This window comes from Diabrotica virgifera, chromosome 3 (genome assembly GCF_917563875.1).
Source record: "Diabrotica virgifera virgifera chromosome 3, PGI_DIABVI_V3a".
NCBI lineage: Eukaryota > Metazoa > Arthropoda > Insecta > Coleoptera > Chrysomelidae > Diabrotica > Diabrotica virgifera.
In genome coordinates, this window is record NC_065445.1 from 193,659,963 (window position 1) to 193,687,077 (window position 27,115).

The following is a 27,115-nucleotide window of genomic DNA, read 5'->3' on the forward strand; positions in this document are numbered from 1 at the left end:
TAAAAACCTCAATAGGTTTGAGATTTAGATAAATTAACTCCTAAAAGCTACAGCAGATAAGTTACTAGGCATGGATCCCGCGTAACAGAAACTGTTACGCATGTAACATTAATAGCAAGCTGAAAATTTGTTAATAGCTTAACGGTGTCTAGTCCGACAAACATTGATGTATGGAAACATGATTTTAATTGTGGAACGTGTCATCCTGATAAGTTTATGATTGAGAAAACTAGCAATTCCACAATTAAAACTTCCCATGTTGCAGTATTCCCATACATCAAAGATTGTCCGACTAGACACCGTTAAGTTATTAACAAATTAAAAAAGAAGTCGCATCTCCTTAAAACTGGCTTATCGAAAAATACCAAGAGGTAAAAAAGGTTTTAAAAACATTGTGCTTAACTAGTGGTTAATATCTGAAAAAAAAATATCAGAAAAAGTCGATTTTCATTTTGTAACTTCAAAGGGCCGTAACTGTTTATATGCACATTTGTACTAACGTGAGTTAGGTTATTTTATTTTGCTACACCCTTTTTGTTACACCCTGTACATAAAGTAGAAGAAAAAGAAAATTACCTGCATAGTTAGTACAGCTATACCAATCGCTAATAGGAGTTTAGGCATTGTTGTTATTGATTTTGAACTACAATGACTGACTAAGTTCTAACTGAAATGCACACTCTTATATAGTCTTTATTTTAATAGGTACCAAATAATTATGTTTTGTTCTTAGGGCTAAAAAATATACTCATTACTAAAAATTGCAATTATGGCAAATATTCACCTAATTAAAAACTATTATTTTACTCCAAATGAACGGTTTTATTATTATTGCTTGCGATAATGCAACCAAAAAATAACTAATTAAAGGGGCCGTGTTAGACGACAAATATCCTGACTGAAAAACATTCGCCACTGGACCGGGTTAAACACACAGACGCTTTTCAGAAAAGCAGAAAATAGAGACGAATTTGCAATGGTTATAGCTAGGGAGCGGATTTATATGCGATCAATTTTGAGGAAATATAAAAAAATTACGAAATATGCGCAAGATATGCACAAAAATTCAAAAAATTCGCATTTCGAGAAACCACAAATTTTTTGTTCTATTCTATTCTAGGGGGTTTTTTATAGTGGAGGCGGAAAACTTATTTATTATCTTTCAAATAAAATCATTATTTTTTATATATGCAATTTATTCAGATTTTTTACAAAAACTGATACCACTAGTTACTTATTTAAAATAAAACAACAATATCACTATATATATCTTCGATTATAATTCACTACAATGTGTTTTTCCAATTTTTTTACGAGGAAACATTTTCTTTGATCAGATAAAATATTTTTATAACTTGAAAATCTCCCTTCAACATCAACAGAATTAATTGGGGCGTATTTAAAATAACTTGATAAAGCCGAAAAATCTGCACCAAAATCAATTTCAAACTTTCCAATAAAAATTTCGCATATGTCCTCCAAAGTTTTAAAGCCATTATTTTTTTCTAGAACCAATTCTAATTTCTTTTCAACTGTATTACCGAATTCACCGGGAACTTTCAAAATGTTTGCTTTAAAATTTCTAACTATTTCGACGGACTCTGTTAAAGACATTTTCCGCTTTTCTAAATGATTATATACAAAAGATAGCTGATTTGCCAATGAAGTTGTTTTAACAATATGTTATGCCTTTATAATAGAATAGCAGCACTGCCTTGGGCGTTAAATTCTACAAACAATTCCTTAATTGCGACAAAATGTTCAGCATCAAAAATTGCAGCTTCCAACCAAGTTCCCCACCTAGTCAGTACTGGTTCGGGAGGTAAAGGTACATTAGGTAATTTTTGTTCCTGTACAACTGGACCCGTAAAGGACTTTTGACGAATACTTTTTTTACGCTGCGTATTAGTACATACATTTACATCAGGGAATTCACCCCTAATATGTTCCGTTAATAATTTCTGTTAGAAAATCGTAAAACTATGGTTAAAGGTGTAAATTCTCTTAACAATAGGGGATTTAAAAGAATCACCAGAATTATAGCGACCTACTAAATATAATAAAAGTAAATAAAATTCGGATTTCCCGGTAAACCATCCATCGTTTTAACATCCTACAGTCATTTAATAACGGCATACTATAAGCACCACTTTGTGTAAAGATCGGGTATTTTCTAAGAAAAAATGAAAAGGCAGTGAATGAGCCGTCTCTATTCAGGTAGTTCTCGAATTAATAGAACAGCCTGTGCGAGCGAATATTTTGTGTCAAATTAAAAATTAAAAATTTTTTTTGGGCTTAAATGTTTTTAAATAGGCACAAAATATGCATGCTTTTTTTAAATATGTAAAATTTAGTAAAGTTCTCAAATATGCGAAATATGCATGCAATATGCAATCTGCTCCCTAGTTATAGCCAACTTATAATACTGGATGAAAACTAATGAAATATTAGAAAAGATGAATGTGAGACGACAAAACAAGAACAAAGACTGGAATAAACTGGAAGTAGATAATTTAGAACTATTATCAAGACTCTTCAACAGTACGTAGAAGACTGGTACAATTCAACAAGATTAGTTAAAGTCTACGTCCATACCTAAGCCTACATCAAACTACGCTAAAAAATGTAACGACTTTCGATTAATAAGTCTAATGCCCCATATGCTGGAGCTATTTCTAAAAAAAGACTAAGTTGCCAATCTAATAATAGTACATAAAACAACACCAAAAGTGTTGCTCTACATCCTACCAGATTGAAAACAATGGGAACCTTCTCTGGTTACACCTCCGAGTCTTCTAAAATTTGCAAGCCATAACGGATGCTGAGACTAAGGAAGATGAGGGAATTTTACAATTTGTTATTAACGTCCCACGTATAAATTGAAAAATAGGTATTTATTTCTGAAGTATTTCTAAAAATTATCCATAACAGAATTTACAAAAAAATGCCATGAAGGTATGGGTCCGTAACAATTTGGCTTCCCAAACAGTATGGGAACTCGAGAATCTTTGTTCAGATTCATTGTTCTCGTGCAAAAGTGTCGCGATCAACAAAAAGAGCTACTTGTGCTTTATAGATTACGCAAAGGCTTTTGACAAAGTCAAACACGATCAGCTACTAGAATGCTTGCAAAGGAAGAACTTGGATCAAAACTACCTTAATACAATACATGAACTCTATTGAAACCTCTGTCAGAACTGAAATGAAAACGACTCTATCAGAACTGAAATGGGCGATAATGAAACCATAAACATCCACAGAGGAGTTAGGTAAGATACTATTACCATTATTATTCAACTTGTACTCAGCGGAAATCATTGCACGAGCTCTAGATGAAGAGCAAGAAGGAATAAAAGTCAAAAGAAAAATCGTGAACAGCATCAGGTCCGCCGATGATACATAACTGATTGCTGGCAGTGAAGAAGAAGTACAAATTCTGTTAACCAAAATAGTACCACAAGGAGAACTGTATTACCTTAAGGTGGTATGACACAATGTTCAAATTTATATAATTTTTAGGTACAGCAGCTACCGTCACCATTTCAAAACCAATTTTCAGTTTGTGAGTATGTACGTGAACTGTAAACTTTTTAGTTGAATAGTATGTAGTGAAAATCTCCAAAGAAACCAGTAATTTTTTTATAACTGTACTTAAAGGAACCCATGTCATAACTTACCTGGTATCGTGCCCTAAAAATTGGATTTATATAATAATTTTTGAACTTCGGTACAAAATAACTACCATAAATGATTAACTATGCAATAAGCTTTATTTTTAGCAAACTTTCATTATTCATACTGCCATAATGTTTAAATTAACTGTACCTAAAAATAAAAATCATAGATAAAAGCCGCAATCTAGTAATTTTGTTGATATAACCGTAACAAGTTGGCATTTTTCTAGTGATAAATTATTTCGGCTATCACTTAATAGATGAGAAACTGAGTTCACGTGTCATTTAGTAGATGGCAGCAGTGATGTAATAAATGGCAACAGATGCGCGTTTGCCGGATGTTACAAAATATGCAAAACATTGAAAACGAGTTTTGTAACCATGTAAATACGAATCATGTAGTTTTGTTTAGAAAAGTGGCCCCTCCCCCCTACCAGTAAACATTTTGGACTTTGAGTTTCAATCATGATTGTAACTTGTAACCCCTCTGTGGCTCAGTGGTAAGAACGCCTACCTTTTGACCTAAAGGTCGTGAGTTCGAATCTCACCTTGGTGGAGTATTTTTCATTTATTAACCTTCCGATGACCAACCTATTTTTGTTACACGGATGACCAACCGGGGTAAAAAATGACCCCACGTCAAAAATGACAATTGACAAAAAAATGAAGTTGTTTTAAGAAATGTAATATGTATTCGTAATTTTAATGTTACTATTGTGTCAATAAATTATAAATAAACATTAAGTAGTAAAACATATTTTTAATTACAACTGAACAAAAACAGGAATCATCATTCTGAACTTAGAACTAAAGAAATTTTAAAATATTCACTAATTACGTCGCTACAGGTTTAAAAAAACAATTTTTTTCAATACTGCAAGGTTTCTTACATACAAGTCCACATAATAGAATGTATTTTCTTAATATAAAATTGGAATATGGAAGGCCAAGCGAGTTCGTCTTTGACCCCAAATTCAACAAATATTTTTTTTCGTAAAATATAGGGAATTTTTTTTATTAAAAAATATGAGGGTATCTAGAATGATATTAAAGTCAAATAAAAAAGTAATAAATTTAAAATTTAAAATATTTGTGAATTTATTAAATAAAAACATGTATTGGGGTCCAAATTTACCCTCCTTGGTCATCCGAAGGTTAAAAATTAATAAATGAAAATAGTTGCTCTCCTTGTGAGATCGGTACTCACCGGAGGGACCCCAGACGTTCGGACACAATTAGCGTTTCTTTGCAAAAACAATGACGTCGACTTTGCTAAGTAACAAGACATTTACTTAACACACAAACTACACATTACACTCATATGTATACCTTGGAACAGTCAACTCGAAATGGGATCAAACAACCGAAATACGATCTAGAATTGAAAAGGCCAGATAACAACAAGAGAAATATATTTACCAAATTCGACATATTTTATCTATCCCACTAAAAATACGACTGCTAAAATGATATATTTCCGGTATTGCTATATGGAGCAGAGGCCTGGACAATAACTGAAACATTAATGAAAAATCTAGAGGAATTAGAAATGTGGGTGTACCGACCTATCCTCAAAATATCCTAGATGACTCACATCTCCAACGTAGAGAGGTATTGCGCCGAGGGGAAAACAAAAATAAGAAACCTCTTTCACAATTAAGAAACGGAAACCTAAATATTTCGATCATATTATGAGACATGATAAATATCGTATACTGCAACTGACAATACAGAGTAAAAGAGAGAGCAAACGTGGACCCAGAAGAAGTAGACACTCATGGCTTCAAAACTTACGCCACTGGTTTGGACTAACGTGCCAATGTCCGCAACGGACGAGGCACATGAAGAAGAAGAAGAAGAAGAATTTAAATTGAGATATTCTTCTTTTTCTCACGGTGCTTATCCGTTCCGGGTGTTGGCGATCAGTATGGCTATCCTAACATTTCTTGCTACTATTCGGAATAGTCTGTTTGTCGATGTATTGAACCAGTTTCTTAGATTATGAAGCCAAGATATTCTTCTTCTCCCTGGTCCTCTCTTCCCAAATACCTTGCCATGAAGAATGAGTAGCGGCAATCTCTGTTCATTCCTCATAACATGGCCAAGATATTCTACTTTGCGCTCTTTGATAGTAATGTGTGTTAATAATCTCGCATTCCTTGCCCATTGCCCATTCTACGTTAGACCTCAACAATAGTCACACGACCCATCCACGAACTTCTTAAAATGCGACTGTAATACCATATCTCGAATGCCTTGAGTTTTCTTAAAGAAGCTTCGGAAAGAGTCCAGGCTTCTACTCCGGATAATAATCTAGACAATAAATAGGATCTGATAATAGAAATTTTGCTACCAACTGGTAAATCGTGCCTTCTGAAACGAGACTTCATCATTATGAACGCTGATCTCGCTTTTCCTATGTGTTGTTTTATTTTACTAGAGTGGTCCCATTGACTGTTTATGTTGGTGCCAAGGTATATGCATGTGCAGCTGTCCTCTCTGTCAATTGGTTCTTGGTTAACCAAAAGCCGCGTATGTAATATATTTCGCTCTTACTGACTACCATTACTTTCTTTTTTTCCTATTGAAATTAAGTCCATGTTCACTACTTATATCTTATATGCGCGACATTATTCTTTGCAAATCATTTAGGCTATCTGCAAAAACTACTGCGTCGTCGGCATATCTAATGTTGTTTAGATCTATCATCTAATCCCGTTTCCTCCAAGATGGTTATTATTATGAGCTTATCATGTTGTACTCTATCAAATGCCTTTTTGTAGTCGATAAAACAAATATATAGGTACGTCACAGTTGACATATCTGCACCTCTGCATAAGCACTTGGGCAGTCAATACAGCCTTTCGTGTGCCTAAGGGCAAGGCATTACGGAATCCAATCTTTATCCATGATACTTTTCCTTCGCATTTTTTATATATTCTGCTGTGTATCACTTTTAAAAATGTTTTAGCTAAGTGGCTCATTAGGCTAATTATTATTCTGTCCTCGCATGTTGAAATGAGAAATGAAATGAAAATGTGAAATTTTCCGAGGAAAGAACTTCCTCTGTTAACATTCAATATGAAAAAAGTTATTGTAGTGATGCTGTTTTTCAATTGGCTTACGTATTTTACATTTATTAAAAATATTATTTTTATAAATAATAACTCGATCTTCATTCTGAGAATTAGCATAATCCTTTTTTGGTCATTTATATAGGCACTTACTTGTATTTCAAATAATTATAAAAATTTTTAGTTTGAAATAAAAATTTTTGAGCAGGTAAATAATTACGAATTGCCGTCTGTAAATACAATATTAAATAATAAACTATTTCCAAATGAATGAACGTTTAGTATCTATTAATGAGAATTTACCCTTGGCAGGAAAAGAAAGGATTAAAAACTACTGTCGTCTGTAAATACAAAGTACGATTGAGATGGCAATACGTGCCATCAATGCTGTGTCGTTCAGAGGACTAAATTTAATAATAAAATATAGGTATATAGCGATACGCTATAATTACTATTTCTGCTAATTTTATTTTCTTAATTTTTAATAATTTTTTCTCAAAAACGAAACAATATTAGTCGTTCAAAATTCACATGTAAATACAGAGCAGATGCTAAGAGGGACACGTTTTACGAAATGAAATGTTATCCTAAACAGATTGTATAAGATTAATGTTTCTTTCAAAGAAACACTTAATTGATTACGATGCCCCCAGAGTGCCACACTCGTCATGTCAATTTCTTGAAATCCATAAAAGTTTCTCATCCTTAAAACGCAGAGGCAGAATTTATGGCTTTTCTGGTCATTATCTAAAACCGCAAAATGAGTCGACATGATAAGTGTGGTTCGAAGGAGGCAGTTCATTCCCAGCATCCGCACGAGGTAGACACACCCCTGGTCGTCGCTAACAACATACCCTTTCGAGAACTAAACAAAACACCTTTTTGTTACCAAAATAAATAAAATATTTACCGTTCGTTTTGTTACATTTATATTTATTGTTTTTAATTAATTCCGGCAACATCACCACCGGAATATTGGTGACCCCGCAAGTATTTAAAACGCCGCGATAATCTAAAGTTAGTGTTAATAATATACTTTTGCCGGTTTTAAATACAGTTTAAATACACGGTAATACCAGTGCCAATACCAGTGTTTCAGTTGATCGAATTTCAGTTAAAATCCCACCGTTCTGGCCCAACAATCCTGGAATATGGTTCCCGCAAGTGGAAAATCAATTTACATTGGCAAACATAACAAGTGACGCCACAAAATTCAACTACATAGTTGCCAATTTAGACAAAGCTTACATATTAGAAGTTAGGGACATTATTGTTTCACCACCAGCTACAGAGAGGTATGTAAAATTAAAGTCAGAGTTAATTAAGAGACCTAGTGCATCACAGCAACAAAAAATTAAAAGACTACTTGAGCATGAAGAACTGGGCGATCGAAGACCTTCCCAATTCGTACGACATTTACAGCCTTTAGCAGGCACAACGGTACCAGACAATATTGTAAGGTATCTGTGGTTAGGTAGACTGCCATCGTCTACACAGGCTATTCTAGCTACTCAAGCTAAAGCTAGTTTGGACGCAGTTGCCGAGCTAGCTGACACAATATCTTAAGCTATAGCTCCTAGTGCCCAAATTTCAGAACTTCTAACGCTCTTGAAAGTACCATTGATACATTGACAGCCGAATTAGCTGACATAAAAATCCAGCTAGCTAGCTTGTGGCAGGCTCAATCACAAACAAACACATACCGTCGCAACCGCGGCAACTCAAGAGGCAGACCATATCCTAGAGGTTGAAGCTACAGCAGGAAACGTAATAGTGACATTTGTTGGTATCACTACCGTTTTGGTAACCAGTCTCAAAAGTGCTCTCCTCCGTGCAAGCATCAGGGAAACATCGCGGGCAGTCGGTAAGTTCGGCATCCGATCGAAGCCCAAAGTTTCGCCGCCTTTACGTAACAGACTATGATACTAAAAAACAATTTTTAATCCACACCGTTGCCAATCTGTGCGTTTTCCCGCGAAAATATGTACGGGGTTCACGCGAAAAGACTTCATATGAACTATACGCGGCCAATGACACTAAAATCGCGACATACGGTTATGTGAACTTGACATTAAACATCGGACTACGGCGTGATCTTACGTGGCGATTCGTAGTGGCGGACATTTCAAAGCCCGTTATCGGAGCTGATTTTCTTTCCCATTTCGCTCTCCTAGTGGACATTGCTAACCAGTGCTTAGTAGACAGTACGACAACCCTTCGAACAAAGGGACTCGTTAAAGAGTGTTTCGATGGCAGCGTAAAGACTATCGCGGAAGTGTCTCGTTACCATAAAATGCTGCTACGATTTCCGGAAATCACGCGACCCGCCGCTATCGTGAAAGACATTCAGCACCAAACCAAGCACCACATCGATACAACACCAGATCCACCCGTTTTTTTCGAAGCCGCGACGATTAGCACCTGACAAACTGCAATGGGCTAAAAAAGAGTTCGAAAATCTTCTACGACTAGGCATCATAAGACCATCAAAAAGTAACTGGTCTACTCCACGGCACATCGTCCCGAAGAAAAGTGAGGAATGGAGACCCTGCGAAGATTATCGACGTCTAAACCAAAGAACATTTCCAGATCGATATCCAATTCCGCACATCGAAGATTTCGGTCAGTTGCTAGCTGGTAAGACAATTTTCTCTACAATAGATTTAGTGAGAGCATACAACCAGATAACAGTAGCCACCGAAGATATACCCAAGACCGCCGTTACCACACCGTTTGGGCTGTACGACTATTTATATATGCCTTTTGGTTTACGAAAAGCAGGACCGACATTCCAGCGTTTCATAGACGAGATCTTACATGGTCTAGATTTCGACTACGCCTACATCGATGACATTCTCATTGCCTCAGAATCCGAAGAGCAGCATATGTCGCATTTGGAAGAAATTTTCAAAAGGCTCAAGCAGTTTGGCGTTGTGATAAATCCAGTAAAGAGTAAATTCGGCAAAAACTAAATTACCTTTTTGAGATACACAGTATCAGACGGAGGACTCACACCTTCACAAGAAAAAGTAGCAGCTATACAAAATTTCACTCAGCCAAAAGCAGTGAAAGACCTACGCAGATTTCCAGGTATGTTAAACTTCTACGAAAACAAACGGTAAATATTTTATTTATTTTGGTAACAAAAAGGTGTTTTGTTTAGTTCTCGAAAGGGTATGTTGTTAGGGACGACCAGGGGTGTGTCTACCTCGTGCGGATGCTGGGAATGAACTGCCTCCTTCGAACTCCACTTATCATATCGACTCATTTTGCGGTTTTAGATAATGACCAGAAAAGCCATAAATTCTGCCTATGCGTTTTAAGGATGAGAAACTTTTATGGATTTCAAGAAATTGACATGACGAGTGTGGCACTCTGGGTGCATCGTAATCAATTAAGTGTTTCTTTGAAAGAAATATTAATCTTATACAATATGTTTAGGATAACATTTCGTTTCGTAAAACGTGTCCCTCTTAGCATCTGCTCTGTATTTACATGTGAATTTTGAACGACTAATGTTGTTTCGTTTTTGAGAAAAAATTATTAAAAATTAAGAAAATAAAATTAGCAGAAATAGTAATTATAGCGTATTGCTATATACCTATATTTTATTATTCAATTTAGTTCTCTGAACGACACAGCATTAGGTGTTTTCGTGGAGCACGTCCTGAACGTGTTCAGAGGAAGAACGCTTGCGCATTAGAATTTTGGCTGTTCGCGGTGTTGAAAAATCCTCCTCTGAATAAAAAGTTCTCTGTTCGCGGAGCGCAACAACTTGTCCTGAACGTATTCGGAATGCGTTCAACAAGTTATGGGATTAAAGAGAGGATTTATTGTCCGCACATGTGCAGAAGTTGATTTGACGAATTTATTTATTTTGTTAAGAGATTCGAGATTGTATTTCTAACCTAACAAGTTTAAAATTTTGAATTGTTGTGTTATCATACAAATTTTGTAAAAGGTAAGGTTTTTTTAATTGTATTATGTATTTCAGTTTCTTATTTTTAAAAACTTTTTAGATGATGAACCTCAGTTCAAGTGATGAAGATTTGGAAGAGATTGTAGGACTTTTAAATGTTCCAAAAAATGCAAATTTTTTTGAGGAAACTGTGCAACAATTTAATAACCAACAATTTATACAGCATTTTAGATTAAGTAGAGACTTAGCTGTAGATTTGGCAAATAAGTATGAAAGATCTCATTTCCACAATATTATGTAAAATTACTTTTCCTGTTTTGGAGTGTTGTTTGTCCTAGCGTAGATAAAGATAAAAGAATAAGGTTAGGCAATTGGCATAGGCAACCCAAAAAACATCCGGAAATTGTTCGTGCAGAAACAAATTCAGAATATATTCGGAGACACGCTTGCGCATATATTTGTATCCGGGTTAAGTTCAGAATACATTCAGGATGTGCTCCACGAAAACACCTATTGATGCCACGTATTGCCATCTCAATCGTACTTTGTATTTACAGACGACAGTAGTTTTTAATTCTTTCTTTACCTGCCAAAGGTAAATTCTCATTAATAGATACTAAACGTTCATTCATTTGGAAATAGCTTATTATTTAACATTGTATTTACAGACGGCAATTCGTAATTCTTTACCTGCTTAAAAATTTTTATTTCAAACTAAAAAATTTTACAATTATTTGAAATACAAGTAAGTGCCTATCTAAATGACCAAAAAAGTATGTAAAATACGTAAGTCAATTGAAAAACAGCATCACTACAATAACTTTTTTCATATTGAATGTTAACAGAGGAAGTTATTTCCCCGGAAAATTTCACATTTTCATTTCATTTCTCATTGCAACATGCGAGGGCAGAATAATAATTAGCCTAATGAACCACTTAGCTAAAACATTTTTAAAAGTGATACACAGCAGAATATATAAAAAATGCGAAGATCAAGTATCATGGACAAAGATTGGATTCCGTAATGCCTTGCCCTTAGGCACCCGAAAGGCTCTATTGACTGCCCAAGTGATTATGCGAAGGTGCAGATATGTCAACTGTGACGTACCTATATATTTGTTTTATCGAATACAAAAAGGCATTTGATAGAGTACAACATGATAAGCTCATACTAATAACCATCTTGGAGGAAACGGGATTAGATGATAGATCTAAACAACATTAGATATGCCGAAGACGCAATGGTTTTTGCAGATAGCCTAAATGATTTGCAAAGAATAATGTCGCGCATATAAGATATAAGTAGTGAACATGGACTTAATTTCAATAGGAAAAAAAGAAAGTAATGGTAGTCAGTAAGAGCGAAATATATTACATACACGGCTTTTGGTTAACCAGCAACCAATTGACAGAGAGGACAGCTGCACATGCACATACCTTGGTACCAACATAAACAGTCAATGGGACCACTCAAGACCGGAAATATATCATTTTAGCAGTCGTATCTTCAGTGGGATAGATAAAATATGTCGAATTTGGTAAATATATTTCTCATGTTGTTAAATGTTGCTCTGGTCTTTTTAATTCTAGACCGTATTTCGGTTGTTTGATCCCATTTCGAGTTGACTGTTCCAAGGTATACATATGAGTGTAAAGTGTAGTTTGTGTGTTAAGTAAATGTCTTGTTCCTTAGCAAAGTTGACGTTATTGTTTTTGCAAAGAAACGCTAATTGTATCCGAACGTCTGCGGTCCCTCCGGTGAGTACCGATCCCACAAGGAGAGAAAATATTTTCATGTATTAATTTTTAACCTTCGGATGACCAAGGAGGGAAATTTGGAACCCAATGCATGTTTTTATTTAATAAATTCACAAATATTTTCAATTTTAAATTTATTATTTTTTTATTTGACTTTAATATCATTCTAGATACCCTCATATTTTTTAATAAAAAAAATTCCCTATATTTTACGAAAAAAAAATATTTGCTGAATTTGGGGTCAAAGACTAACTCACTTGGCCTTCCATATTCCAATTTTATATTAAGTAAATACCGTCTATTATGTGGAATTGTACGTAAGAAACTTTTCAGTATTGAAAAAAAATTGTTTTTTAAACCTGTAGTGACGTAATTAGTGCATATTTTAAAATTTCTTTAGTTCTAAGTTCAGAATGATGATTCCTGTTTTTGTTCAGTTGTAATTAGAAATATGTCTTTTTACTTATTGTTTATTTATAATTTATTGACACAATAGTAACATTAAAATTACGTATACATTATTACATTTCTTAAAACAACTTCATTTTTTTGTCAATTGTCATTTTTGACGTGGGGTCATTTGTTACCCCCGTTGGTCATCCGTGTAACAAAAAAAGGTTGGTCATCGAATGGTTGATAAATGAAAAATTCTCCACCAAGGAGAGATTCGAACTCACGACTTGAGGTCCAAAGGTAGGCGTTCTTACCACTGAGCCACAGAGGGGTTACAAGTTACAATCATGATTGAAACTCAAACAAAGTCCAAATGTTTACTGTTAGGGAGGAGGGGCCAGTTTTCTAAACAAAACCACGTGATTCGTATTTCCATGGTTACAAAACTGGTTTTCAATGTTTTGCATATTTTTTAACATCCGGCAAACGCGCATCTGTTGCCATTTAATACATCACTGCTGCCATCTACTAAATGACACGTGAACTCAGTTTCTTATCTATTAAGTGATAGCCAAAATAATTTATCACTAGAACAATGCCAACTTGTTACGGTTAAATCCGTATTATAAAAATTATGGCAGTATGAATAATGAATTTGCTAAAAATAAAGCTTATTGCATAGTTAATCATTTATGGTAGTTATTTTGTACCGAAATTCAAAAATTATTACATAAATCCAATTTTTAGGGCACGATACCAAGTAAGTTATGACATGGGTTCCTTTAAGTACAGTTATAAAAAAATTACTGCTTTGTTTGGAGATTATAACTACATACTATTAAACTAAAAATTTACAGTTCACGTACATACTCACAAACTGAAAATTGGTTTTGAAATAGTGACGGTAGCTGTACCTAAAAATTATAAAAATTTTAACATTGTATCATACCACCTTAAGGTAAAACAGTTCTCCTTGTCGTACTATTTTGGTTAACAGAATTTGTACTTCTTCACTGCCAGCAATCAGTTATGTATCATCGGCGGACCTGATGCTGTTCACGATTTTTCTTTTGACTTTTATTCCTTCTTGTTCTTCATCTAGAGCTCGTGCAAAGATTTCCGCTGGGTACAAGTTGAATAATAATGGTAATAGTATCTTGCCTAACTCCTCTGTGGATGTTTATGGTTTCATTATCGCCTATTTCAGTTCTGACAGAGTCGTTTTCATTTCGGTTCTGACAGAGGTTTCAATAGAGTTCATGTATTGTATTAAGGTAGTTTTGATCCAAGTTCTTCCTTTGCAAGCATCCTAAGTGCTGATCGTGTTTGACTTTGTCAAAAGCCTTTGCGTAATCTATAAAGCACAAGTAGCCCATGAGAAAAATGAATCTGAACAAAGATTCTCGAGTTCCCATACTGTTTCGGAAGCCAATTTGTTACGGACCCATATCTTCATGGCATTTTTTTGTAAATTCTGTTATGGATAATTTTTAGAAATAGTTCAAAAATAAATAACTATTTTCCAATTTATACGTGGGACGTTAATAACAAATTGTAAAATTCCACTCATCTACCTTAGTCTCAGCATCCGTTATGGCTTGCAAATTTTAGAAAACTCGGAGGTGTAACAAGAGAAGGTTCCCATTGTTTTCAATCTGGTAGGATGTAGAGCAACACTTTTGGTGTTGTTTTATGTACTATTAGATTGGCAACTTAGTCTTTTTTTTTAGAAATAGCTCCAGCATATGGGGCATTAGACCTATTAATCGAAAGTCGTTACATTTTTTAGCGTAGTTTGATGTAGGCTTAGGTACGAACGTAGACTTTAACTAATCTTGTTAAATTGTACCAGTCTTCTACGTACTGTTGAAGAGTCTTGATAATAGTTCTAAATTATCTACTTCCAAAAGTTGTATAATTTCACTATGAACGTAGTCGGGTCCAGAGGCTTTTCCAGTTTTCATATTTTTTAAGGCTTAGGTATTTTAATTCTGATGTTAAGATGGGCAAGTCGTTATTTTCGACGTTTGTTTGTCTATCAACATTTTTTGTTATATTGTCTAAGAATAGGTTTTATATGTATGTTCACCAATCAACGCTTATTTCTTCTATTGTTGTCAGGACTCTATTATCCGTGCTTGTTATTTTATCACAGCGCGTAGCGTTTCTGATCCCACACATTTCTTTAATTTTCTTAGGGGAAGTCTATCATCATGTTTATGTTTACTCTGTAGGTGGTCTCTCTCTTCGCAAGTTTTTACAAGACACTATTCTTTTGCTTCCACTATTTTTTTTCTTAGTTGTCTTTGTATTTCTTTATGTTTATTCCAGTCTTTGTTCTTGTTTTGTCGTCTCACATTCATCATTTCTAATATTTCATTAGTTTTCATCCAATATTATAGTTTGGCTATAACTAGGGAGCGGATTTTATGCTAAATGCATATTGCATGCATATTTCGCATAATTGAGAACTTTACTAAATTTTGCATATTTAAAAAACATGCATATTTTGTGCCTATTTAAAAACATTTAAGTCCAAAAAAAATTTTTAATTTTTAATTTGACACAAAATATTCGCTCGCACAGGCTGTTCTATTAATTCGAGAACTACCTGAACAGAGACGGCTCATTTACTGCCTTTTCATTTTTTCTTAGAAAATACCCGATCTTTACACAAAGTAGTGCTTATAGTATGCCGTTATTAAATGACTGTAGGATGTTAAAATGATGGATGGTTTAACGGGAAATCCGAATTTTATTTACTTTTATTATATTTAGTAGGTACCTATAATTCTGGTGTTTCTTTTAAATCCCCTATTGTTAAGAGAATTTACACCTTTAACCATAGTTTTACGTCTTTTTAACAGAAATTATTAACGGAACATATTAGGGGTGAATTCCCTGATGTAAATGTATGTACTAATACGTAGCGTAAAAAAAGTATTCGTCAAAAGACCTTTACGGGTCCAGTTGTACAGGAACAAAAATTACCTAATATACCTTTACCTCCCGAACCAGTACTGACTAGGTGGGGAACTTGGTTGGAAGCTGCAATAATTTTTGATGCTGAATATTTTGTCGCAATTAAGGAATTGTTTGTAGAATTTAACGCCGAAGGCAGTGCTGCTATTCTATTATAAAGGCATAACATATTGTTAAAACAACTTCATTGGTAAATCAGCTATCTTTTGTATACAATAATTTAGAAAAGCGGACAATGTCTTTAACAGAGTCCGTCGAAATAGTTAAAAATTTTAAAGCAAACATTTTGAAAGTTTCCGGTGAATTCGGTAATACAGTTGAAAAGAAATTAGAATTGGTTATAGAAAAAAAATAATGGCTTTAAAACTTTGGAGGACATATGCGAAATTTTTATTGGAAATTTTGAAATTGATTTTGGTTCAGATTTTTCGGCTTTAACAAGTTATTTTAAATACGCCCCAATTACTTCTGTTGATGTTGAAGGGAGTTTTTCAAGTTATAAAAATATTTTATCTGATCAAAGAAAATGTTTCCTCGTTAAAAAATTGGAAAAACACATTGTAGTGAATTATAATCGAAGATAGTGATATTGTTGTTTTATTTTAAATAGGTAACTAGTGGTATCAGTTTTTGTAAAAAATCTGAATAAATTGCATATATAAAAAATAATGATTTTATTTGAAAGATAATAAATGATATTTCCGCCCCCCACTATAAAAAACCCCCTAGAATAGAATAGAACAAAAAATTTGTGGTTTCTCGAAATGCGAATTTTTTGAATTTTTGTGCGTATCTTACGCATATTTCGTAATACTTATATATTTCCTCAAAATTGATCGCATATAAATCCGCTCCCTGGCTATAACCATTGCAAATTCGTCTCTATTTTCTGCTTTTCTGAAAAGCGTCTGTGTGTTTAACCCGGTCCAATGGCGAATGTTTTTCAGTCAGGATATTTGTCGTCTAACACGGCCGGCCCCTTAAAGATCATCACAGCTACATTAATTAGTTATTTTTTGGTTGCATTATCGCAAGCAATAATAATAAAACCGTTCATTTGGAGTAAAATAATAGTTTTTAATTAGGTGAATATTTGCCATAATTGCAATTTTTAGTAATGAGTATATTTTTTAGCCCTAATAACAAAACCTAATTATTTGGTACCTATTAAAAATAAAGACTATATAAGAGTGTGCATTTCAGTTAGAACTTAGTCAGTAACTGTATTTCAAAATCAATAACAACAATGCCTAAACTCCTATTAGCGATTGGTATAGCTGTACTAACTATACAGGTAATTTTCTTTTTCTTCTACTTTATGTACAGGGTGTAACAAAAAGGGTGTAGCAAAATAAAATAACCTAACTCACGTTAGTACAAATGCGCATATAAACAGTTACGGCCCTTTGAAGTTACAAAATGAAAAGCGACTTTTTCTGATATTTTTTTTTCAGATATTAACCATTAGTTAAACACAATGTTTATAAAACTCTTTTTACCTCTTAGTATTTTTCGATAAGCCAGTTTTAACGAGATGCGACTGCTTTTTTAATGTGTTAATAACTTAACGGTGTTTAGTCGAACAATCTTTGATGTATGGGAATACTGGGAAGTTTTAATTGTGGAGTTGCTAGTTTTCTCAATCATAAACTTATCAGCATGACACGTTCCACAATTAAAATCATGTTTCCATACATCAAAGTTTGTCCGACTAGACACCGTTAAGCTATTAACAAATTTTCAGCTTGCTATTTATAACAGTTTCTGTTACGCGGGATCCATGCCTAGTAACTTATCTGCTGTAGCTTTTAGGAGTTAATTTATCTAAATCTCAAACCTATTGAGGTTTTTACTCAAGAAAGTCTCCTTATTCCTTGATCCCTTTTCTCATTTATTATATCTTATATACCTACACACACATATATATACAGGATGTAACACAAAGGCAGGTCATACATTAAATCACATATTCAGGGACCAACAATATTTCAATTGAACCTAACTTACCATAGTACAAATGTGAATATAGAAAAAGTTACACCCCTTTGAGGTTACAAAATGTCAATCGATTTTTTTTCAGCATATCGAAAACTATTAGAGACTTTTTACTGAAAATAGACATATGGCATTCTTATAGCAGGAACATGTTAAAAAAATAACAGTGAAATTTGTGCACCCCATAAAAATTTTATAGAGGTTTTGTTCCCTTAATTCCCACAAACTTTGTGTACATTTCAATTAAATTATTATTTTGCTACCATTAGTTTAAGTATAATATTTTTCAAAAATTTTTGCCATTTAGTATTTTTTCGATAAGCTAGTTTTTATCGAGATGTGGCTTCTTTTTTAACATGTTTACATAAAAAATGTATGGGGGTTTTCTTCCCTTAAACCTCCCAAAATGTTTGTATACGTTCCAATTAAATTATTATTGTGGTACCATTACTTAAACACAATGTTTAAAAAAATTGCATATTAGTATTTTATCAATGAGCCAGTTGTTATCGAGCTGTGGCTTCTTTAATATGTTTCAAGATACTTCTCCTGTCAACTTTTTGACAACTAACCAGAGGCAGACGTTTGAATATTTATTAGTTAAACGCGAAAGTACAACTTTGGTATTTATTTAATTGATTCATCAAAATGAGCTCAAAACTCAAATAGAATTGGGATGATTAAATACCTATGTATTTTCAATACCTTCCAACCGAAGTATCATTTGCCATAAGGTCCCATTTAATATTATCGATCACAGTGGCGCTGTAACGTCATCTGTCAGTATTGCGTCACCTGTTGAGACTAGGTGTTGAGAAGTCTACGTCCGTTTATTTCCTCACTCCAAATTTCACCATTATAAGTATAACCATTCAAGATATACGAGGGGTGGACCGGACTTTTAACTAGCACTGTATCTGCCGTAGCTGCAACCTTTAACGATATTTCAGAGCCTTAGTTTATATCTACTACCTCTAAAAAAGTCTGATGGCAAATGTCGAATTCTGATCTGAAAAAAAAATAAAAACTTTTTAGTAGATAGTAGTATAGGATATTAGTATTTGGGAGATATTAGTACCCCAAAAAGTTACATAAATTATCTCTAAAATATCGATAAGGGTTGCAGCTACGAGAGATTTAGTTGGATCGGACAAGGTTTTGTCAAATACAGCTGGAAGAAAAACTGTTGCAGAAACAGATGCAAGTGCAAAAAGGCAATGCCACTCCTCAATACTAAGTACCTATCACAAAACACTCCATGGAAAAATAAAGAATAATTTTTATAATTGGGGTATAATTATTGCTTTAATAAAAAGACACTGATTATTTTTACAATAGTAATATGATTGTTTGTAATACCAATTTTTGTCCATTAGTTTTAACGACAAATCATTATCGTCTTAATAAAAATGATTATTTCCCAATTGCAGAGTATCTTGTTCAGTTTATCTATTTATTTTGGCTTTGTAGGTATACAATAATGTTTATACTAGGCCGTAATAGTAGTGAGTCCTGCAGTGTCCGTATTAATATCAGGATAAACTACTTTGGCCTAGGCTAAACTAGTTTATCCTATCGCGTTTAGGACAAACTAACTAGTTTGGCCTATCCTAATGCGTTTATGACAAACTAGTTTGGCCTAGGCCAAACTAGATTGGGCTAGACAAAATTGACTTAGCCGGTTTTTGCCGTGTACCCTAATTGTGGATATTGTTACTCTTACATAAAATTCATATTTTTTAACAAACAGCATATACACACAGCGGCAAAATTAATGGAACACCTTAAAAATGGGACACGTTAGATGTCTAGAATTTCCTAAACCTGTGTTCCGATTTGAGTGAGTTTTTTAGTATGTTATAGCCTTATTCGTTAAAAATATCAATGTAGTGAAATTATTGCTAGACAGGTAAGTGCAATTTCATACAGGGTATAACAATCACACTGTGTTTTTTTTTAAGTTCGGAACACCATGTGGAATATGTTAGCAAATATAAAATATTGAAAATAAAACTCAACCGTAACCTTGGACTTTCATAACATTTTGTTTTTTAATTCATTCGCTATGTTCGATAATAAAAGAGATATAGTACATTTATTTTACAAATGAGGTATACTATTAATTTGGTCTTGACCAATATCATTCCAAATCTCGAGAACTACTGTGTCTACCTTTTGTAAGGTTCTAATTCTAGGAGGTCGCAAACGCTGTTGCAGTCTTCTGTCAATTATGTCGCACAAATGTTCGATCGGGTTAAGACCTAGACTATGCGATGGCCAATTCAAAGTCCGAAGATTTAGGTACCTGTTCTAAATATTGGATTACAATTTGTGAAAGTGAGGTCTTGCATTATCGTGCATTATCAAAAAATTGTTAAAACTCTAAGGAGCCGATAGCATGGTAGCTAACTCCTTCGCTATGTAAGATCACTGATTGAACACACTCATCGCGGGTCAAATTTCTTGTAGCGCGTTCCATTTCTACCAACAACAACAAAAAATACGGACTTAATTGAAACTTTAAATAATAAATCTACTAATTTTCACAACAAACCAGACACTTCTTGACTGTTAACAATTTTACATATATTATATTGGCAATTTTTCATACTTAGCTTACTTTAGGCTCATCTATTAAACTAAACAGAAATGACGATTCATTGATGAAAAACATGGCTAGATGTTAACGTACCTAACTTTTTTATTGTCCAACACAAGCAAATGAATCGAAAATGAAAATGTTGATAAAGGCTAAGGCTACAATTTAGTTTTAATTTCAATATTTTATATGTGCTAGAATATTCCACAGGGTGTTCCAAACTTTAAGAAAACACACAGTATGATTGTTACACCCAGTACAAAATGACAGTTACTGTCTAGCAACAATATTAGGTTTGTTCCAGCATCAGTTTCAAACGGTTTGAAACCATCAGCGAATAGTCGACCAAAGCGAGTAGAGGGGATAGCAGTGGTGACTGCATTATGTTTTCTCACTGACCAACTGTTTGCTGACGGTTTCTGACTAGTTTGATTGTTTGCTAGAACAAACCTATTATTACATCTATTTTTTTAAATAATAATGCTATAACATACTAAAAAAATAGCTCAAATCTAACAACAGGTTTAGGAAATTCGAGACGTCTAACACGTCCCATTTTTAAGGTGTTCCGTTAATTTTGTGTATTAAAAAATTTTTAGTATCTGCTGATTGTGTTCTAGGTTTTAGATTATTCCCAACTTTTTATAAAGAATAATTTTTTTTTCGAAATAAAAAGTACTGCATTATCTAAAACCTAGAATGTAATTATCAGAATAATGAGAGAAATTATTCAGATTTTTATATGCCTTGAGGTGCACCATGAAGTGCACCAGTTTTGGTAAATTTTTTTGGTCTCTATATATAAATGTAGCATTCAATATTAAGGCAGTCAATGAGGGTATTTGGCTCAGAATTCCATCCTATTATATCGATTAACTTAATATTTTCACAGTAAGTAGGAAATAGCTCAAGAAACAAAGTCCATCCTATATACTATGGCACTTCTAACTTGTGGGCGGTTTCCATCCCTTCACGGGGCGGAAAATTTTTTGGTCAAAATAACGACGGAAGTGGGGGTAGAGAACCTAATTCTAAGTAAAAATTCTTCCATAATGTTTTTTTTTTTGAAAACTCAATACTTTTTGAGTTGTTCGTGGTTGAAAATTGGCCATTTTCATTGAAAAATGACACCTTTTCGGAAAGTTTTTTGCGAATATCTTAATAATAACTATGCACCTAACTAAAAATACTATTTAAACATTTTTGTAACTTATGAAAAAAACACAAAGATTCGCTTTTTCGTAAATCTTTTATAGTACGTTCTTTAACGGTAAAATATTGCAAAACCCCTAAATTTTAAAGAACCGCTTGGATTAACATGAAATTTGGCATACACATAGCTAACAAGTCAGAGAAAAAAAGTGATATTGTGCCGATATGTGCTTTTGCCCCGGGGGTGGTTTTCACCCCCTCTTGAGGGTGAAAAAATATTCGTCCAAAGTAAGTCCGGAAATAGATAAACTATCTAATTTTAAGTAACTTTTGTTTTACAGAGTTTTTTCACTAAGTCAATACTTTTCGAGTTATTTGCCAGTGAATATGTTCATTTTTTCAACAAAATAACCACGCTTTTAGACGGTGTTTGCAAATAACTCAAATAGTAAGTATATTGTCGAAAAAATATTCTAAACAAAAATATATCCTGTAAAAATTAAAAAAAATGGTGTATTTATATATCACGTCTCTATACCTAGTAGAAGCAGAGTTATAGTTAATTAAAAATAGTTTCATATTCGTCAAAATTCAAATGGAATACTTTAACGTGAAACAACCAAAAATGAAGCACAGTTCGGGGAAAACTCATTTCAACTTCTTTAAATTGTTTAAAAAAAGCTTCATTTTTGTTTTATAAAAAAAATTCTAGCATCAAAAGTAAACAAGTTACGCTCAAAATAAAGTTAGTCCCTTTTTTTGGTAAAAAAATCGGGAAACTCACCCTATAATTATTAGTATCACAAATGAACTTAATCGTTACGACTTCACAAGTTTCTTGACTCGTGATATATTGTTTATATGATCTGTAAGTTTCATCGGTTCAAAGTCCTTATTTTTGAAAGGGCTGTAGTTAAAAGGGGTTAAACGAGTCACTGATCACGATATATGCAAATTTGGAAACACCAAATCTTAATCAATTTTTGTCTAACAGAAATACAAAAAAATACTTGATATTCAGAAAAGCAATGTTGACTTTTTTCTTTTTCGAGATTTTTGGTATCTCTAACAGTTTTTAAGTTATTTTGGAAAAAGCATATTTTTCAAAAGTAAATTTTTTAAAAATTTTACTTTAAAACCAAAGTTTTCCAAAAATAAGCACTTTGAATCGATGAAACTTACAAATCATAATAAACACAACATAAGTAAAATAATTTGTGGAGCGGTAACGATTAATTTCATTTAAGTTGCTAATTAGGAGGTGGTCTTCCCGATTTTTTTTTGCCAAAACAAAAGGGACAAACTTTATTTTGACCGTAACTTGCTTAAATTTCATGTTAGAAACTTTTTATAAAAAATGAAGTTTTTTTAAACACTTTAAAAAAGTTGTAATGGGTTTTCCCCAAAAGTGCTTAATTTTTGGATATTTCACTTAGAAATATTCTATTTGAAATTTGGTGAATATGAATCTATTTTTCATTGGCTATAACTCTGGTTCTACGAGGTCCAGAGACCTAAAGCGTACACCATTTTTGTTATTTTTACAGGCTATATTTTTGCTAAGAACGTTTTTTTCGACAAAATACTTACTTTTTGATTTATTTGCGAAAAGCCGTCTAAAAATGTAGTTATTTTGTTGAAAAATTAACATATTCACTCCCAAATAACTCGAAAAGTGTTGACTTGGCAAAAAAGCTCTAAAGATCAAAAGTTACTTAAAATTCGTCAGTTTATCCATTTCCGCACTTATTTTGGACATATATTTTTTCACCCCAAAAGGGAGTGAAAGTCACCCCTAGGGCAAAAGCACACATCGGCACAATATCACTTTTTTTCTTTTACATGTAAGCTATGCGTATGCCAAATTTCATGTCAATCCAAGCGGTTCTTTAAAATTTAGAGTAAAAACCGTGAAAGAATGTACTACTAGTTATATGTAATACAAATAGAGATATGGTAGGTGTTCATATTTTGTTTTTTGGTGCATGCTCAAATCGGTGTATTCAACTTGAAATAACAGAGAAACGGTCGATTTTAGGGTTATATTGTGATCAATATCTTTTGTCGTGCTTGAAAAGGCCTTTAAAATGAGCAAAATTAAATGTGGATTATATTCAAATTAAGCGAGATATGCTGCAAAAAAATGATGACTAATGTATTTTAAGAAAAAATGAGAAGTATATTTAACCCATCATTCACCAGAATTTAAATGCATCGTTTTCCTTCTACAATACATTTTATTATAGTGTTATTTCTATGTTCATAAAGTTGAACGGGTTTTTGAAAAAAATAAGATCAAATTGTAGAGCGCATTTTCTTAAAGATATTCGTTTTCTCTACGTAACTCGAAAATGATAAGGGATACGAAAAAACAACTGTACAAAAATGTAAGAATTTTTTAGATAAGAATTTTGTTTTTGTTTTTCATTACTGTATCTCTCATCATTTTCAAGTTACATGGAGAAAAATGAAGATTTTTAAGAAAATTTAAAAATGCACTCTATAACTTGATCTTATTTTTTTCCATAACCATTCATTTTAAACCCGTCCAACTTTTTGAACAAAGCAATAACACTCTAATAAAAGGTATTGTAAAAGTAAAACTATGCATCTAAATTCCGGTGGATGAGCGGTTAAAGTATATGTACTTTTCATTTTTTCTTAAAATACATTTACGTCACTTTTTTTTGCAGTACCTATATATCGCTTAGTTTTTTTTAATGGCATGGACTTTATGTCAATCAGCCAATCTCGCTTAGTTTGAATCTAATCGGCATTTAATATTGCTCGTTTTAACATTTCAAGTATGTACTACAAAAAATATTGATAGAATTATACAGCTAAAATCGACAGTTTCTCTATTATTTTAAGTTAAATACACCGATTTGAGCATGCACAAAAAACAATCTACTTTCACCTACCATATCTCTTTTTGTATTAGGTATAACTAGAAAATTTATGAAGGAACGAAGCTCTTTGTTTATTTTAAGCGTTACAAAAATCTTTTTTGTAGTTTTCTTAGTTAGATGCATAGTTTTTAAGGTATTCGTAAAAAACCGTCCGAAAAGGTGTCAATGGTTCAATGAAAATGGCCAATTTTCAACCACGAATAACTCAATAAGTATTGAGTTAAAAAAATGATCAAACAGTTTTTGCTTAGAATTAGGTTCTGTAGCCACTCTTGTGGTTATTTTGACCAAAAAGTTTTCCACCCCCTTGAATTGGTGGAAACCGCCCCAAAGATAAAAGCGCCATAGTATATAGGATAAGATTTAAATTAGGAGATAAGTAGAAGCTATTCCCAAAATTTCATTAAAATCCATGCAGTAGGATAGAATTCGGAAGTAATACCCTGTTCTTGCTCTCATTGACTGGCGTATTATTTGGTAGTATATTGACATTAGTTGGGAATATTGTCTTTAGCCTAAGTTTATTACACACATTTTGTAACTAAAAAAAAATATATATTTTTCAGATTGCATTTATCAACAAGGCATATGCCGACGATATGGAAGAGACAATAGAAGAGTGTGTAAAGTCGCTTGGTCTACCCGATAATTACGTGGAAAAACTAAAAAGTCAACAATTAATAGATGATAAATCACCCTGTTTTACTAAATGCGTAATGGAAAAAAGGGGACTAATAGATGGTGAAGGAAAATTAAATGTGGACAACGCAGAAAAGGATATCGATTCCGATGAAAAAGCCAGTCAGAAGAGCAAGGAAATTGCAAAGAACTGTGTGCGTCACATCACCACTATGTCCAGCTGTGAAGATACTTTGAAATATAATGCATGTCTTAGCCCTGTATGGTGTTCTGATGGCACTCTCGCTCACAGAAAATAATGTTATATAGATACATAATCAACTATTGTGCTTAAAATTATTAACTTTAATAATTTTTTTATATATGCGAGTACAATAGATTATAACTATTCAAAATGCATTAAACTTTTGTTTGTTTTATAACCAGACCTAAGATAACCGAACCGAAAATTCACATAATTTTTGCAACAATGGTTTATAGGATGAGTCACGCACTTAGGATAGTTTTAGGATTTATACAAAACCGAGTGTTGTTCTGAAGCTATTTTCTTGTGGCATTTTTTATAATCAATTACATTTAATGGGAAATAAGCCACAATTTTACCAAAAAAATGATTTTATTAACGTAGCCCAAATCGGGTTTCGTGGTCAAAATACAAAATACTACTAAAATAAACAAAAATGTTGTTGCTAAGTAAAAAAATTCTTCTAATAATTTATTTAATCTGACTCATTTATATTGGCAATTCAGACGTATATTATACATTTTAAAGTAGACGACTTCAAAATGATACCGCCAATATTTATGAGTTGCGTTCCTGGGATGACTTTACTAAAAGATAGTTCATTCGATTATATGAAACCAATCCCAACTCAAGAATATCCGTCACAAAAAAAACATAGCATGTGATCTGTCTTTAAAAAGACAACCAAATGTAACGATGACAGCAAAATTCTCGCGTTAGAGATTCCATAGTAAATCACAAGGGAAAACCAGGAAAAAACCATGTGATACTATCCCAACATCGTCAGAAATTCTGACTTTAATATGTTTAAATTATAAATCATATTAATAATACATAGATATACAATGAGTAATAGTAAAATATAAAATTTGTATTAACTCGATATGTTATTGACTTACTAATCGTGGTATTTTCTTTCTATTGACTTCCTCTTTCAGTATGGGTAACCACGTCTTACTGCATTCTACCGAGGAATTTGCGACACAAATGGTTTCATTTAGCATAATTAGAGCCGCTTCTTTGATTTTTTTCTTTTTACTATCTGATTCTTTCAGGACTATACTTGAATCTCTCCACTGAACTCTATGTTCATTATCCCATGCATGTTGACATATTTGAGATCTATCAAATTCTCTATTCTTAATATAAGACTGATGTTCACTTATTCTAACGTTTAATGGTCTTGATGTTTCACCTAAATAAAATTGTTCGTATTCACAAGGTATTTTATAATTACAATTCTTTGTTCTTTCTTGTTAACTGTTATGTTTAGTTTTAGACAGATTAGATCTCAATGTGTTTGTTGTTTTGAATGTTGTTGAAATGTTGAATTTATTTCCTATTGTTTTAAGTTTCTCGGATAGTCCTTTTATATATGGTATTGATATTTTCCTCGTATTATTTCTTGTGGATGTTATAGGATCCCGTTCTACGTTGTTCTGTTCTATTCGATCCAGTCTTGACAATTCCTTACTTATAAACGACAATGGATAATCATTTTTCAATAAAACAGATGTTAACAGTTGTTTTTCTTCTAACAATGAATTTTCGTTAGAACAAGTAATTTTGGCTCTATCATATAAGGATTTAATGATTCCCTTCTTAAGCAGTGATGTATTAATTGGCAACAGATGCGCGTTTGCCGGATGTTAAAAAATATGCAAAACATTGAAAACGAGTTTTGTAACCATGGAAATATGGAAATACGAATCACGTGGTTTTGTTTAGAAAAGTGGCCCCTCCCCCCTTCCAGTAAACATTTTGGACTTTGTTTGAG

At 33.0% G+C, this 27,115-nt stretch overlaps 2 protein-coding genes across 2 annotated transcripts; both read left to right on the top strand.

Annotated features, from left to right (window-relative positions):
- The first annotated feature begins 2,456 nt into the window (after positions 1-2,456).
- LOC126882665 (uncharacterized) lies at positions 2,457-8,314 on the top strand. The gene is made up of 2 exons (XM_050647639.1): positions 2,457-2,541; positions 7,863-8,314. The coding sequence occupies exons 1-2, from the start codon at positions 2,457-2,459 to the stop codon at positions 8,312-8,314; spliced, it is 537 nt and encodes a 178-aa protein (XP_050503596.1).
- Positions 8,315-16,975: 8,661 nt separating this feature from the next.
- On the top strand, positions 16,976-25,498 carry LOC126881501 (uncharacterized). The gene is made up of 2 exons (XM_050645793.1): positions 16,976-17,094; positions 25,022-25,498. The coding sequence occupies exons 1-2, from the start codon at positions 17,047-17,049 to the stop codon at positions 25,391-25,393; spliced, it is 420 nt and encodes a 139-aa protein (XP_050501750.1). The 5' UTR covers positions 16,976-17,046; the 3' UTR covers positions 25,394-25,498.
- Positions 25,499-27,115: the final 1,617 nt, after the last annotated feature.

What these genes read in the sequence shown, in the direction of transcription:
- LOC126881501 (XM_050645793.1), top strand. Translation starts at nt 17,047, where the DNA reads ATGCCTAAACTCCTATTAGCGATTGGTATAGCTGTACTAACTATACAG. An exon ending in TAGCTGTACTAACTATACAG is followed by an intron (nt 17,095 to 25,021) that starts GTAATTTTCTTT and finishes TATATTTTTCAG; the next exon opens with ATTGCATTTATCAACAAGGC.
- LOC126882665 (XM_050647639.1), top strand. Translation starts at nt 2,457, where the DNA reads ATGAATGTGAGACGACAAAACAAGAACAAAGACTGGAATAAACTGGAA. An exon ending in ATTATCAAGACTCTTCAACA is followed by an intron (nt 2,542 to 7,862) that starts GTACGTAGAAGA and finishes ATCGAATTTCAG; the next exon opens with TTAAAATCCCACCGTTCTGG.